The 14,549-nt window shown below is 40.1% G+C and overlaps 1 protein-coding gene across 1 annotated transcript; it reads left to right on the top strand.

Annotated features, from left to right (window-relative positions):
* The first annotated feature begins 62 nt into the window (after positions 1–62).
* Positions 63–12,770, top strand: EAF2 (ELL associated factor 2). Its single transcript, XM_059475790.1, has 6 exons — positions 63–239; positions 2,467–2,561; positions 3,239–3,375; positions 4,138–4,283; positions 7,293–7,559; positions 11,928–12,770. Exons 1-6 carry the CDS (start codon positions 137–139, stop codon positions 11,972–11,974), a joined length of 795 nt encoding a protein of 264 aa, XP_059331773.1. The 5' UTR covers positions 63–136; the 3' UTR covers positions 11,975–12,770.
* The last annotated feature ends 1,779 nt before the right edge of the window (positions 12,771–14,549 follow it).

Genomic DNA, 14,549 nt, shown 5'->3' on the forward strand with positions numbered 1-14,549 from the left:
GAAGGCGGGGCTCTGCCCCTCACGGCCTATCGGAGCCCGCGTGGGCGGGTCCCGCCGGCCCGGGCGGCGTGAGGGATGCTCGGTGCGGGCGGCGGCGGCGGCCCTAGGGCCCGCCATGGTGTGAGGCGCTGCCGCGATGAACGGAGCGGTCCCGTCGCTCTACGACCCCAAGGCGCGGGTGCTAAAGCTGGGGGAGAGCTTCGAGAAGCAGCCGCGCTGCGCCTTCCACACTGTCCGCTGTGAGTGCTGGGGTTGGGGGGACTCTCGGGGGCTGCGGGGGTCGGGGAGGGGTTCGGCGGCCCCCGGTGCCCGCAGTCCCCTGGAGGGCGGGGGTGGCTGCGGCCGCTCTCGGCGGCTGCATCTGTCCCGGGATTCTGGCGCTGAGTGCCGTAGGGTGCTGGTCCGGGATTTTGGGAGCCGTGCAGGTTTCAGTCGGTGCTGGGAGCACGTACGGCCATTGTATCCTAGAGCTGCCCCTCGCTGTCCGCTGGGCACTAACTTAGCTTTTTATGCCTTTTCCATAGCGTCTCCCTGCGGTTCTGCTGGAAACCGAGCTAAGCTGAACCTGTGGCTCTGTCTTTGCTTGCGCTCAGTTTTTAGAAGTTCCGTGTAATTCAGCAACCAAAGGTTAAAGGCAGGCGGTGTTAATCACGGAGCCAGTACGCCCTCCCTGAGTACATAATTACTATCTAGAGAGGTGTGTGCTCAAAGATTCTGAGGGTAGCTAGGAAACAAATGCTCCCAGGATTATAGTCCTTGGTAATTTAGCACTGCAGCTTCTGGTTTTGTCTGGTTATTTATAGAATGATATCCCCAAGATTCAGAAAATGTATGTTCTCTAGAGAGTGTCCGGTGTGCAGGATGGGTAATGTGCTCTCTGTGAGCAAAGGGAATGGCACTTAGATTGTCTCCAAGTGTAGAAGCGGAGGAGAGGGAGAAAAAAAGCTATAAATGGATTTAAACAAATGCTGCAATTTGATATTTACCCTAATTTTAAAGAGGACTAACAACCCCGTCTGGTACCTCCATGCTGACTCTTCTAATGTGATGATTTATTCTAAAATCTGTTTTGAAATCTCTCTTCCTTTCCAACAAATGAGACGTAGAAACTGGCCCGTTCATCAGTTCTATCAAATGCACGTGCAGAAGAAATACCCTCCAACACCTGACTTTTTTTAACAGTTGAGTAAAAGGGACAACAGCTGTTGGTTAGAAGTTAAGATTGGCAGTATCAATATCTTCATTTTCTCAATTATTAACAGCCCAGTGGCCATATATAAAAGCAAATATTCTCTGATTTGGTGAGAAACTTTGGAACTGTTCCTGTGGGAGGACATTCAGGGGTTTGCCCAAGCCAGGTTAGCGGGGGCTGTCACCTGTGTCTGAGCTGCGAGCCTCCTCCTGCGCGCTCGGCCCTGCCCAGCAGCTCCCGCAGCCTGGCTTTCCTGCCCGGTTGGTGTTGTGGCTGCAGCCGTGCTTCCAGCTGCGGGCTGTGCGCCTGGCCCGTGGCTGCAGGCCGAGCTGGGGCACTGGAGGCTCCCCAGCTGCAGGAATGCCGCCGTCAGTGACCAGCAGCGTGTGAGATGGGGCTGGCAGCGGGGCGAGGAGCGTGTGCCGGCCCCTCGGTCCCCTCCGGCATCCCGGGGGGCGAGACCGGCCCTGCCGTACCTGAGCCGCGGGCTCAGCCCCACATGTGTTATCACAGGCCTTCAAGAACCTCTTGATGCTATCCTGTTTCCCTCAATCGGCACAGGCAGAGTTTTGGCTGTAGCCTTTCCCAATTTATTCGTGGTGGAAATAATACTCTGTGACAGAGCTGCCGTGCTGATGCCTGAACATATGCTTATTTGCAATGTCTCAGAGTTTTGAAAAGGATCAGAAATCAATACCCTCTTTTGCTCAAAACTTATTTTAACGAGTCCATTAGATGCTGAAAAAACCCCCAAAATGTAAATCAATGTTAAATTGGGAAGGAATTTCACTTTCAACAGAAATAACTATACTGAAACGCCAAGTTTTTGTGCTTGTTACAGTAAAGTTAGAAACAGAAAGAGAAATGCATATTGGGGGTTGATATTGTTCTGTGCATTTTCTGTCACTTGTCTATATCTCCCATGTTTGGGATCAGCATTTTCAGGAACTATTTATTGGTTCTTCTGAAAATAATTACATGAGAATGTACCTTTTGAAATACAACATAACTTGTTTGGCTCTCTTATCCATTAAAACCTAAAGGTGTCTTTCTAATTTTAACTGAAATATTTAAACACTTATAATGGTTCCTGAGAAAAGCAGCTTGACTTTGAATTCTGTTGACTTATGGAATGATCTGCTCAGGGGAATGCTAGATGATACACTAGCAAAAAAAGGCTTTTACTTAATAGCCTCCAACTGCAATTAAGTGGTGCCTGCATTTATAAGATTCCTGAAAAGCCTGTAAATAATCTAGTTTGTTTTTATATTTAGATGACTTTAAGCCTGCATCTATTGATATGTCCTGTGAAGGAGACCTTGAAGTTGGCAAAGGTGAACAGGTGACAATAACACTGCCAAATATTGAGGTGAGTTGATGTGGCTGAAGAGTGGCAGGCTTAAAAGAATGATTTATTTTGTTGTCCTAAGTATATACCCTGGCTATGGAAGGGTATAAAGTTTTAGTGCTGTTTCAGAGCTGCCTGAGTGATTTTTAGAGTAGAAGAACAATTGCTCTAAGACTGTAAGATTACAAAAGACTCAGAGGTTAAACAGCTGCACTGTAACTTTAAGTGTATTTGCTGCACTGGAAATATGCTGTAGGATGACCCAGAAGCGTTGCGTACACAGAAAAGCTTCATGTGTATGTTGGCAGTGCAAGCTTCCCCTTGGTATTTATTGCTCTAGTGCAGCTCTAAAGCAGGAAAGACTGGAAAGGGAAAATTTACTACCTGCCATGCTTTACTGCTCTGCTGATATGGGAACTGAAACCTCTTTTGGTGAGATGAGTCCTAGAGAGAAATAAGGAAATATTGGGAAATAAGCATTTAATCCGTTTCAAACTAAGCTAAGTGAGTAAAACCCCATTCCAGTCAAACAGCAGCTGCTTTTGGACATGGCAACTGTGACTCTAATTTGAATTAACCAGTAATGTTTTTAATGGCTAGAAATGATCACTTGTAGTGAACTTGTCACCACAGAAGGATTGCTGTTTCTAAGAAAAACGACCACAGGAGTAACACTTACTGGACTTCTGATTTAATAGGGCTCAACTCCACCAGTGACTGTGTTCAAGGGCTCAAAGAAGCCTTACCTAAAAGAATGTATCTTAATTATCAACCATGACACTGGAGAATGTCGCCTAGAGAAACTTAGTAGCAACATCACTGTGAAAAAAACCAGGTGGGTGATTTACAGGAGAAACAACTGTGCTTTACTCATTTTGAAAATCAATGTTAATGAGTCTAAATTGAGATATACAACTACATATCACTATTTTTAGGAAAACATAATTTTAGAAAGTACGTGGTCTTGCTCAAAGGAGTGAAAAACCTGCTTTCTCAGCAAACTGACTTCACATCTTTTGAATCATGACTGCAGAAGAAATTGCAATGTATTTTTTATTAACCAAGACATGTTATATTATTGAAAGAAATAGTAACTATTTTCTGATGTGTTTAGAGGGAGGGGAAAAAAGATCTATTTAGCTAGTAGCTTGCCTACTGTCTTCTGGCTTGTAAATGAGGAAATTAAAAAAAAAAATTTGTGACAGGTCTCAGTAATTGTAATGGCTTGTTTTTCTCATACCAAGGTTTTAAATATTTATTTTCTGCTGCTGAGTCTGTATAAGTAACTTCCGGCAGAATTATTATTAAGTGATCCTGGGTAGCAAAGTATAAAAACAAATCAACTGCCAAAATATGACAAAGTTAATAGCAGTGTATAAAAATAGTTTTAAACACATATACAATATTGATAGTATATATTAATGTATTATATGTATTAGTATAATAACTTACCAGTATGATAACTTATCTAAGAATCAAATTATGCTATTTAGAAAGGCACAAGAAATAATTCCGTGGTACCACATCCCCTGTGTTCCTGCCTTTTTACTTGCCTCTTGCCTTCTAGTAATTTAAAATCTTTCCCTCTTACACACAGAGCTGAAGGAAGTAGTAAAGTCCAGTCTCGAATTGAGCAGCAACAGCAGCAAATGCGAAATGCAACAAAGGTTCCAAACAATATTAAAAGCTCTCCATCAAAGGAAAAAACATTTCCATCTTCTCCTATGGATGATATTGAACGGGGTAAGCTCCACTGGCACACAAGTTTCAGAAATTATGCTGTTAACAATTAGTTTTTAAGAGGTTTTTGGGTGTGTAGGTTGTTTTTGTTTTGTTTTGTGTTATTTGAGCTTCACACTAGAAGCTGATTAAGTGAGCAACTTCACTCTGATATGGAAATGACCACTCTGGCTCAAGTGTGTAAAAAGACAGTATTTGTAGCTTGCTACAGTAAAAAACCAGCTGAACCATTAGGTTTAATAATGGCTGCTGTCTCCCTGGCTCTGTCTTCCACAGGTACTTTAATCAAGTATATGCTTGGTTGTATTGTCATACTGGAACTAAGTCACTTCCATTTTGACATTGCTCCTTTTTCTTTCTGTGCACTCAGCAAATATGTTACAGTACTTCACAACTCAACATACACTTTAAATTACCAGATAGAGCCTTGTGGAAGATGAAGTTCTAATGAAAAAGACAGCTAAAAACTTGCATAAATCAACCCTTGAGCAGTGCTGTGTACTGTTTCCTTGAGAGACTCTGGTTTGGTGTGACACTCATATTTCACTTAATAGGAGGCCTTATTTCCTTTGGGAGGACAAGGAAGATGGCAGGTGGTAATTACTTGCTACAGAAATGCTGACAGGTGGCAGTTTCATTGACTGGAACTGACATCTGCTTCCTAAGTTGTTCTGAATTCCTTTAAACAGATTTTTTTTTAGATGTATCATTATGAAGATGGTTTTTGTTTCCATTTTGGTTTTAAGCTCTGACCAGCAATCTGTATTGCAGAACAGTACTATAATTCATCTCAGGTTCCAAAGAGGAAGGAAATAAAATTATTCCTTTTCTAGGTGGTCTGTTCTTTTGGGGGAAGTGGTGGTATCAAGTACTGAAAGTCTCCAAAGTGACTGCCAATGTACCAAACTCTTGTGTAGTGCCAGTCCACTTTTGAGTACTATTTAAAATGCTGAAAAAATTAAAAGGATGGTAGAGATATTATCAAGTCATCTAGTCCATCCTTCTGTCCTAAAGTCAGATTTCTGATGTAACTTTTAACCTGTTCTTAGAACCTTCCAATGACAAATCCTTGTACTTGCTGGCAAGCCATTCCAGGGCTTTGCTCTCCTTACTGTTTGGGTTCTCCTGTAAAGATAGTCTGACAGCAAGCCTATTACTACTTTCATATTTATCATGCAAGTACAGAGCAGATTACTGTGCTGCTTCTGAGCAGTCCTTCACAGACTCAAACTGCTGTGTCTTTCCCATTCTTTATGCAAAATTACACACAAGATTGTTGGTTCAATCTTTCCTTGGAGGTTTCCTTTTTAAATCCCTGATTTGTTGGCAATTTCCTTCAGCTTTCTTGCAATGAGTCCAAAAACTTCCTTAAGTATAGTCCCTAAACACATCTACAGAAGTTCTAGCAGTGCTGACGTGAGGAAGAAGGCTGCCTTACAGGCACTATTCATCTTTATACACAAAGAACAAATAGTATCATGTCTGTAGTATCACAAGACCAAACAGTATCCAGTCATTTCCACACAGCATGGAGTGGCAGAACAGTGTAGGGATCCACTGTAACTCTCAGACTCTTCAGAGGTGTTGCCTGCTAATCATTCTTCATCCCATGGTTGTGTAACTGACTATTCCTGCTTAAGTACACTACCTGGAACTTGTTACTAACTTTGTTTTCTGGGGTGGAGGGGCAGCTCATTCTGCCATTATCCTCTAGTATATGTACTGCTCTTCCTTCACTGGATAAAATCACCTAATTTAAATTCTGTCTCATTAAATTACATCAGAATTCAAGGCGGAGATTTTATTTCTTAGCTTTTGGTATTGGCCAGTCACTTAAAATTTTTCTTCTATTAGACATTGCTTAGGAGGAAGTGGAATTGAATGCTTAGGATTCGAGTGGTGTCCTTCAGTTAGGTGTCTTACAGCTCCAGATGTGTGGAGGATCATGTTCTCTCATGCATGTCCTTAGTAAAAGATGCTTATATGCTTCCAATTTTTATTTTCTTTCTGTTCCCCTTCTTTTTTTCCTTATGCTTGAATAGTTCAGTCTTTCATTTTCTTTCTTTTCTTTCCTAGCACTGGGTTAATTTGTTCCTGCAGCCATAGCTCTTAGGTGCCATTTTTCCTGAACACCATTTTCTTTTAGACAGGTCTTTGATGAAGATGGCCTTTCCTTTAGAGTGGCCTTTGATAACTTAGAGTCTGCTTCATGGAAGTTTGTGTTGAAGATTAATCATTTTATTTCTCCTCCCTTCTTCTCTTAAGCTTTGCACTGTCTTGCATCTTGGTGACTTTCACCTTCAACCTGTTCTGTATTGGGTAAATTTTAAGAGAGATGAGCTACTCTCCTACTTGCTTTATTGTGTCTGCTATTTCAAAGCTGTTCCTGAAGTATTCTAAGAGCTTGTAAGACCATCTTAACAAATGTCTAGTGTAAGACTCGTGGCTCTTTTGGATATTCTTCGTGCTTAACTTGATTTTGACCAAAATGTCACATGGCCCAAACAAATGTATTGATTGCAATGCTGAATTGCTGGCAGGCATTTTGGGTGCAACTGCAGACATCTTGCAGTGACTGATCTGTGGATTGTAACTGCAGTTTTTAGTCAGTGAAAGCCATATTTGGGGTGCTAAGGAAAATACAGAACAATTCCTGCTAGTTGCAGAAATTAAAGGCTATGTGGGCTGCATTACCCCATGGAATGTAGAGTTAAGCATTTGTGTTCACAGTCACCCTTGTTCTAAAACTTGGCTTGAAAGGGAGAAAGTGCTCAAGCTATGAGGATAGAAAACCACATGACAGGCTGGATACCACTTGTGCCCTTTTCTTTGTTCTGGAGATCTTTGGTGGGTTTGGTCTGGGGTTTTTTTAAGTTGCTGTAGTGTCTTAGTTGTTTTTTAAGTTGCTGTAGTTGCTTGATGTCTGTTGATTTTTTTTTTCCTTTTTTCCCCTCCTCCTTATATTTCAATTATGATGAATGTAAACTGAGAAACAAATCCTATTGTTTGCAGAGCTAAAAGCAGAAGCCAGTATCATGGACCAGCTGAGTAGCTCTGACAGTTCATCTGACTCTAAAAGTTCTTCATCCTCTTCATCAAGTAGTGAAAATAGTTCTAGTGATTCTGAAGATGAGGAAATGAAGCCCTCTCTTCCGATGTCGATGCCGTATTTGCAGCCTCAGCCCACGGTGTCTGCCATGCCACAACAGGCTGTTCCTGACAAAGATGCCAGTCATAACAGATCCCAAGAGAGCAGTGGTCATATGATGAATACACTACGTAAGTACAAAGGCTGTTCTTTTCTTAGTGCACAATTCCAGACATCGAGATTCTGAAAGGAAACCATATTGTTTTTAAGTATGTCTCTGTTATAATTAAAACTGTGGGAAGTGATGCTAGGTTTGATTGTTCAACAGCAGGCTGAATTAGACACTGGGCTAGAAGGTTCGTGGTTCTCAGAGATACTAAATTAAAGCTGAAGCAGTTGAAAATATTTCCTAAACTGTTCTGACTTCCTCCCAGTTCTATACATTGGGACTGGAGAACAGTAATTTTGTATTGGAAATTCTTGAACTAACAGGGCACTCCCTGAACACTTTTCATTTCTTGGATAGAACTATGGGAAGGATACTATGGTTGCAATACTCTGAGTATACAGAAAAGATGGTGTATTCTTAGCTATGTCAGTTGCAATTATTCATGGCAGTGTTCCACTGGCCAACACGGCAAAACTGTCCTTTGCATATAAGGAAGGAGGTGATTTGCTGTCAGGAGATATTATCTTATTCCACACATTCAGGCAACTAAAAATGTAATTTGAAGAGTAGCTGTGATGTCCAATAGGGATTGCTGCACAGCCTGGAATTGCATGCTCAATGTATTCAAAAAAAGGAAAGTTTGGAAAACTCTCACATAAAAAATAAAATCCCATTAGGCAGAAAAACTTAAGTTCACTGCCTAAATAACAGGAGTACTCAGACACAGAAGTGAGTATTCAGCTATGATAACTCTTCCAGAATAGTTACATTTTTAATTAGCTGCTTAGCTGCCAGACCTTGGTTTGAAGAGATTTCCATCAACCCTGCTTTGCAGCCTAAGATCATTATGGTTTATCATTTATATGTAAACTTGTTATACTGAAATTTTAGACTCTGGCAGATCTACTTTTATTTCAGCTCTTAGTGGATAACATGAATGACAGTTCTTTTTCTTTTTTCTCTTTTTTTTTTAGCTAGTATTTAAATACTTAAATAACCTGCATTGATATTTCATTATGTACTGCATGAACAGATAAGATCAGAGTGAGAAGTCCTGTGACTTTGTGTGCAGAGAACGAAATGCTGCTTTCATTTTACTGTCACTGCAGAGAACAAAGTCGTCATGTTTATAATTTGTGTAACATTAGAGTGCCACTTATTTCAACCCTTACTGACAATTGTGATTTCCCGTTCTCCACGCTTTAATAAAACTGTTATGAAAATTTGATTAAGCTTTATCCCCAGTGACAGAATCTCAGGTGGGAAAGCTTCCAGTGAGAAATACAAGTACAGGTGGCCAAGTCCACTAGTTCCAGCATAGGGAGAAAATGCTGCTTAAACCATGACAACATGATGAGTGCTTCAGGGGAAGTTGGTGGCTTGATGTTGCTTGAGAACCATGTTGACAGGCAGAACCTTAGACCTCTGAGCTCTTGAGATTATTGCCATTTACTTCTATTACAGTTACAGATATATTACTGCTTAAAACAATTCCATCCCCAACTTCCAGTGCAGTTAACATTCACAAGACACCTCCACTAGTTAAAGATCAAACCAGCTACTTCCAAAATTGCACTTCTCCAGCTCTGTTGTTGAGGGAATTTGGCAGGAGAGTGAAACCTGGAGAAACTAAACGGACAGCACATTGTTCTACTTTGGATGGCAAGAGTTCTCAGTCAGATTTTGTACAGTCATTTTCTTCCATCTCAAATAAGGTTTTGCAAAAATAAAATACTGAATCAACAAATGTCAGCACAAGCTGCTTGCTTGTCTAATCTTGCTTTGAGGTGTGTGCTTATGTCTGTGACTAGTTTTGTGCACCTCTGTAGAATCAGGGCCATACCAGGTAATTAGTGAAGTTTTTCTTTGACTTTCTTTGTGCAGAGAGAAGGTTGGGGGAAGCTTAGACAGCAGAGTTTTATCTTGCATGTAGAAATTAAACAGCTGTAAATTCTAAATTTTGTAGAATTTGGAAAATGGAGGAGGTGGTGTCTGGAACATGGCAACTAAATACTTCTGTCAGATACATACCTACCTCTTCAGGAATCTGGGGCTCAATACTGCCCCTCACTCCCAAAATACTGCTTCTTCCCCTTTCTACCTTGAGAAGCTGATTATATAGGCTCACAACTTGCCTTATAACAAAGTCTGCAAATGGTGACACTAATGAATCTGTTCTTCATGAATATTTGCTCATATGTTGCTTTATGTCTACTTTTTGTTTAAACAAGGGTTATGTTAAACAAAGTAACTTTCCAAAGAAAACCCAGCATAGATGGGCTGTTCTGTGGCCTTGTGTTAGGTACTTAGTATTCAGCACAACTTTATTTCTTTTGATGCTTGGTACAAACATAGCTGTTTTACTTTGACAAATAATAATGTTCCCTTGTATTAGTTTGGTTTTGGTGTGACACTAAGATTTGTGAGACAGTGATCACTCCTATGAGTTTCCCTGTCCCCTATAACTAGCAAGAATTCAGTTGAATATATTATATTCACCAATTTAAAAACATAGATTGCACTGCAAATTACATTTCCTATTTCCCCAATTAATATTGCTGATAAGCAGCTGACACCATGCAAAGAATTCAGCAGTTTTCCCTCACTTCATTGCTGCCTCATAAGTACAATAGTCTAGATGTTTCTTCAGGGTCCTCATTAAATGAGCTTTCTGTCTTGGCACCAAATCCATCTGAACGCCACCAGCTCTAGATTGTGCTGTTTTGCCCTCTCTCTGAAGGTGTTTCTTTGAGATAGGAGTGCAAAAATGAGGCAGAAAGCTTAGCCTGAAGTAAATCCTAACATATTAATTCTGACTCTGGAACTTGGAGTTCTTGCCTTTCCCATCTGCTGGTTTTCACAAGCATTGGTATTTTTGGCTGGTGTTACAAGGTTTGTGTAATTTCTATTAACTGTGTTGAAATAACTTTTGAAGGCTGCAGAAACACCATTTGGAAGGTTATCTTCTTGTTCACACTCCCTGTCCTCCCATAAAGTAGCTAGTGCATAACAGGGCTGGGATTTCTAAGAATTCACTGTAATTCTCCTTTGAGTGATAAATACAGGAGTTAAATTTACCAATACCATTCTCTGTCTTGAAAAATCTTTTAGGGTATTATATTGTTCTGAATAATTATTGACAAATAACTTGATTTTGTCTTTTCTAAAGTGCTTTTTAAATTTATCTTAAAATAATATGGCTGTAAATTTTTTTCTTTATATAGAGGATTGGAAAGAAAAAAATTGTCTTTAAGGATTTTTGGAAACAACCATCTTCACTGTTCTTTTCTTATATAAAGTGTTTTTGTTGTTGCAGAGAAGCATGTACCACTTTCTAAGCTTTATTGATGACACAGTGGAAAACAAAGGAAGGCTAAATGCAGCCATGTTAAAGGCTCCAGTGTTCTGGCAGAAATGATAGGCCTGACAGTAAAAGATCCAATCTGAGTTTTGTGGGGTTTTCATGTGAGAATAGTGTGTTCACTCAGTTTTTTCAGTTTCAGTGATTTTTCTTTTGTTTTTAGGCCATTTCTGCATAGTCCAAGATGATTTTTTTTTTCTTTTGTAATGGTTGTTTGGCAAGGGAGGTGTGGGTAAAAACATACCAGTTGGAACAGACTCCTAAAAATGTGTGGGAAGTTGCTAGATATGATGTAGATTGTGTAGAGCATGCTGCTGTATTTTTTGTTAGCTATCTGTCATCCTGGGAAGATTCCCTGCTCACACCCCCTGAGCTTATGGACATCCACAGCAAGCACAGGGTAGCCTTTTTACTTCCTCATTTTGAAATATATAGAGACAGCCACCAAATTAAAGTGCTTTGTAAAATTTCTTTTGATGTTTTGTTTGCTCACTTGTTCCAAAACCAGTTTGAAATAGTAGGTCACTGATACATCTTTAAGTGGTATGTCAAAGAGCTGCTCTTCTTGATTGAGACACCACTTTGTTTTCAAGCACAGCTGAGTAGCATTCAGATGTGTTTCAAAAAAAAAAAAACAACTTGTTTTTCATAAAACTGCATTCGCCAGCAGTTTTTCCACTTGTGAAGCATGAAAATGTGGGTGGCAAAGATAGCTAGGTGTTGTCTTTTGTGATCTGGTGATGTTAAATAAATGCCCTTGTGCAAATATGCTAATGGCTTCCTTGCCAAGATTTTAAAATTGTAGAAAAATTATCTCTAAGGTTCTGTCACTGTGAGTTTGGTTCTACATGCACTTATTCTTTATCATAAAATAGTTTGGGTTAAAAGAGACTTGAAAGATCATCTAGTCCAGCCTCCCTTACCTGTTTGCTATTAGCTTTTGTAAGCCATAATTGGGAAAGGGAGTATCATGAAAGAAGAAAATTATTTCCTTGAAAATGACTAATATGTTGACTCTTTTTCTTCTAGGAAATGACTTGCAGCTGAGTGAATCTGGAAGCGATAGTGATGACTGAACAACTTTTTGGCCTTAAACGTATCACCTTTTTTGCTAAATATGTCTTAGCATCTGTTTTGCACTAAGATTAGATTACCAGAGACTGGAATGAATGTCCTCAATTTTGATAATAGACATCCTAATTTTCTACTGACACATCATGTCTATAATACAGCAGCATTGATATCCTGTCAGTGCTATGGTTATGTGTTTATCTTTCAAATTACTGTATTTACAGTAAAATTGTGTATGATCTGATTTTGATTATTTTTGCCTCAGCCACCTGTTTTACTTGAAACTGATTTGTAACAGCTAGTTACTTTATATAAATAGCTATGAAATGGAGAAATTTCTGATATTTATGGAGGCAAGTTTCCTTCCTATCGTTTAAATGCTGATCTCACAACTTTGACTTGGAGAGGGAGAAAGGGAGAACAACTAAATGAGGTCTGCTGTGTCAGCTACACTTTTTGTTCAGTTCACAGTTCATACCTTTAAGGAAACTGCTGAATAATGTGGTCCACTAGTGCAGTTACAGTTTACAATTGTTCAACACATTGCTGAATTCTTAATTTCATTATATAATGGGACTTTATATTTCTGAGCCTCAAGATTCCTGAGGGAACTTGTCTGTTTTCTGCCTGTTTTATGTAACTTGAATAGGGCAGTCTTTTTACAACCTTTTTGTATCTAAATTTAGGTAACTGCAGAGACCGCAATGAATTTCCTTCATTTAATTCTGTAACAGAAATCAGAAAATTTCTTTGTAGAAGTATAAAAGTAATTTAATAAAGCAAATGTTTATCATTTTCATGCATCAGATTCTGTTTTTGCTGGTTAAGAATTCAATTTTCTACCTAAAGTAGTCATGCCAGTGAAGGGGTCAAGCAAAGAAATAAAGCAGTGAAATAATAGCTAATAAGGACTCTCCATCCTGTCTACAAGACTGAAATGTTTCTTGCTTTTGTTACACTGAGGTGACCCTTAGAAAGAGCTTGCCAAAAGTTTATGGTGATGCAACTGAATGTTTATTACAGATTACATCCAAATGCCAGTGCGAAGTAATACCATATTAGACAAGAAAAGATCTTTTTCCACATTTGAAATGATACTTCAAGACCTGAAGAACTGAGGACCAGACTCCAAATTTCATCCTGTAATTTACCACTTAAGAGTTTTGTAACAGTAGCAAATGTCTGTAGGGTGAGTTCTGACAAGATAAGTCTGTTCAGTCTTGCACAGGAGTCTCCTTTGCTGGATTGCAGTGGTTGGATCACAGCTTTGTGTCTAAACTGTGAGGACTGAATCCCATATGTCAGCCTGAATGTGCAGACATGGAAAAAACTGCACACTCAGTAAATGTATACAATAGATGGTACTAGAGGAGCTTATTCTCTGAACTCTGCTCTACCAGCCCAGTGAAATATGGGAGATGAAATGAAATATGGGAAATGCTGCTTTCTGATGCTTCCAGACCTTGTGCTCTGCACCATGTCACAGCTCCTTAATCTTCTGGCTTCCTAAAGCTGGAATTGTAAGAAGCAAAATGTTCTTGTGTTCATACTCAAAGGAAAAAACTCAAGTTCATAGCCATGGGTGAGCAGGTGTTATTAAAGGGCTAATGCACAACCTTGAGCAAGGATGCTGTGTAATAACCCCTGTAAGACAGTGGGAACTCTTGAGGGAAGGAGGATTGAGGTCTCTCATAGATCCTAGCTGTTGGTGTGGGAACTCTAGCAGAGTACCTGGCTCTTGGCACATGCTGCTGATAAAGTTGGGCAGTGTGAGGAGCTGAGATGTTGCACCTTAGCACTAAGGAGCAGCCCTATGTGCTAATTAAAGGAGTCTATGATAATGCAGTGTCCTGAGCTGTCTTCTCTTTGCCTTCCCTCTGTCCCCAGTGGTTCACTTGCATGGAAGTCTTCCCTTAGGATGATGCTAAATTCTAATTCCAGCCAGAATGCTGCTGTTTTTCCTGAATAACAGGGCATTCAGGGTGTACAGAGTGAGCAGATGTGTGGAAGCACTGACCAGGCCACAATGTAAGTCATGCAGAGCATATGTATTCATGGATTATAATCACTCCTTCAGTGATAAAACTGTTGAGCGCAGTCTGTATGTAACTGTGCTCACATGTATACATGTGCTTAAATATAGCTCAGGGAGCAAAGCAGATTTCCAGGTTCCTGGGTCTCAGGACTCTAACTAAGCCTGTGCTATCTTTAGGATTTGATCTTTGGGTTGAAAGCTTTCTAGGAAGGGAAGAATATTATTGAAGCTTTTGTACAGTATGCAGTACAGAGTGGTTAGTGGCCAGTCGGGCATTTTGTCAAATGCACAATTGTGATAATGCAGGAAAGCTTCCCTTTAAGTAATGGGACAGGAGATAAGATTCTCTAACAGTTCTTAGAGAAATAAGGGCAAAAAGATAACATGTAAATGCATTAGATAATAAAGCTCTACATGCCATTTCCAGCCCAAACACATGTGATTAGCTTCCCCCTTATCCATGCACCTGTCAAACATCAGCAGGTGAGCTAAGGAGCTTGTGCAGCCTCTTCTCATGCAGAGGACTTGGCAAGGGTCTCATTTGT

Source organism: Ammospiza nelsoni, chromosome 7 (assembly GCF_027579445.1).
Source record: "Ammospiza nelsoni isolate bAmmNel1 chromosome 7, bAmmNel1.pri, whole genome shotgun sequence".
NCBI lineage: Eukaryota > Metazoa > Chordata > Aves > Passeriformes > Passerellidae > Ammospiza > Ammospiza nelsoni.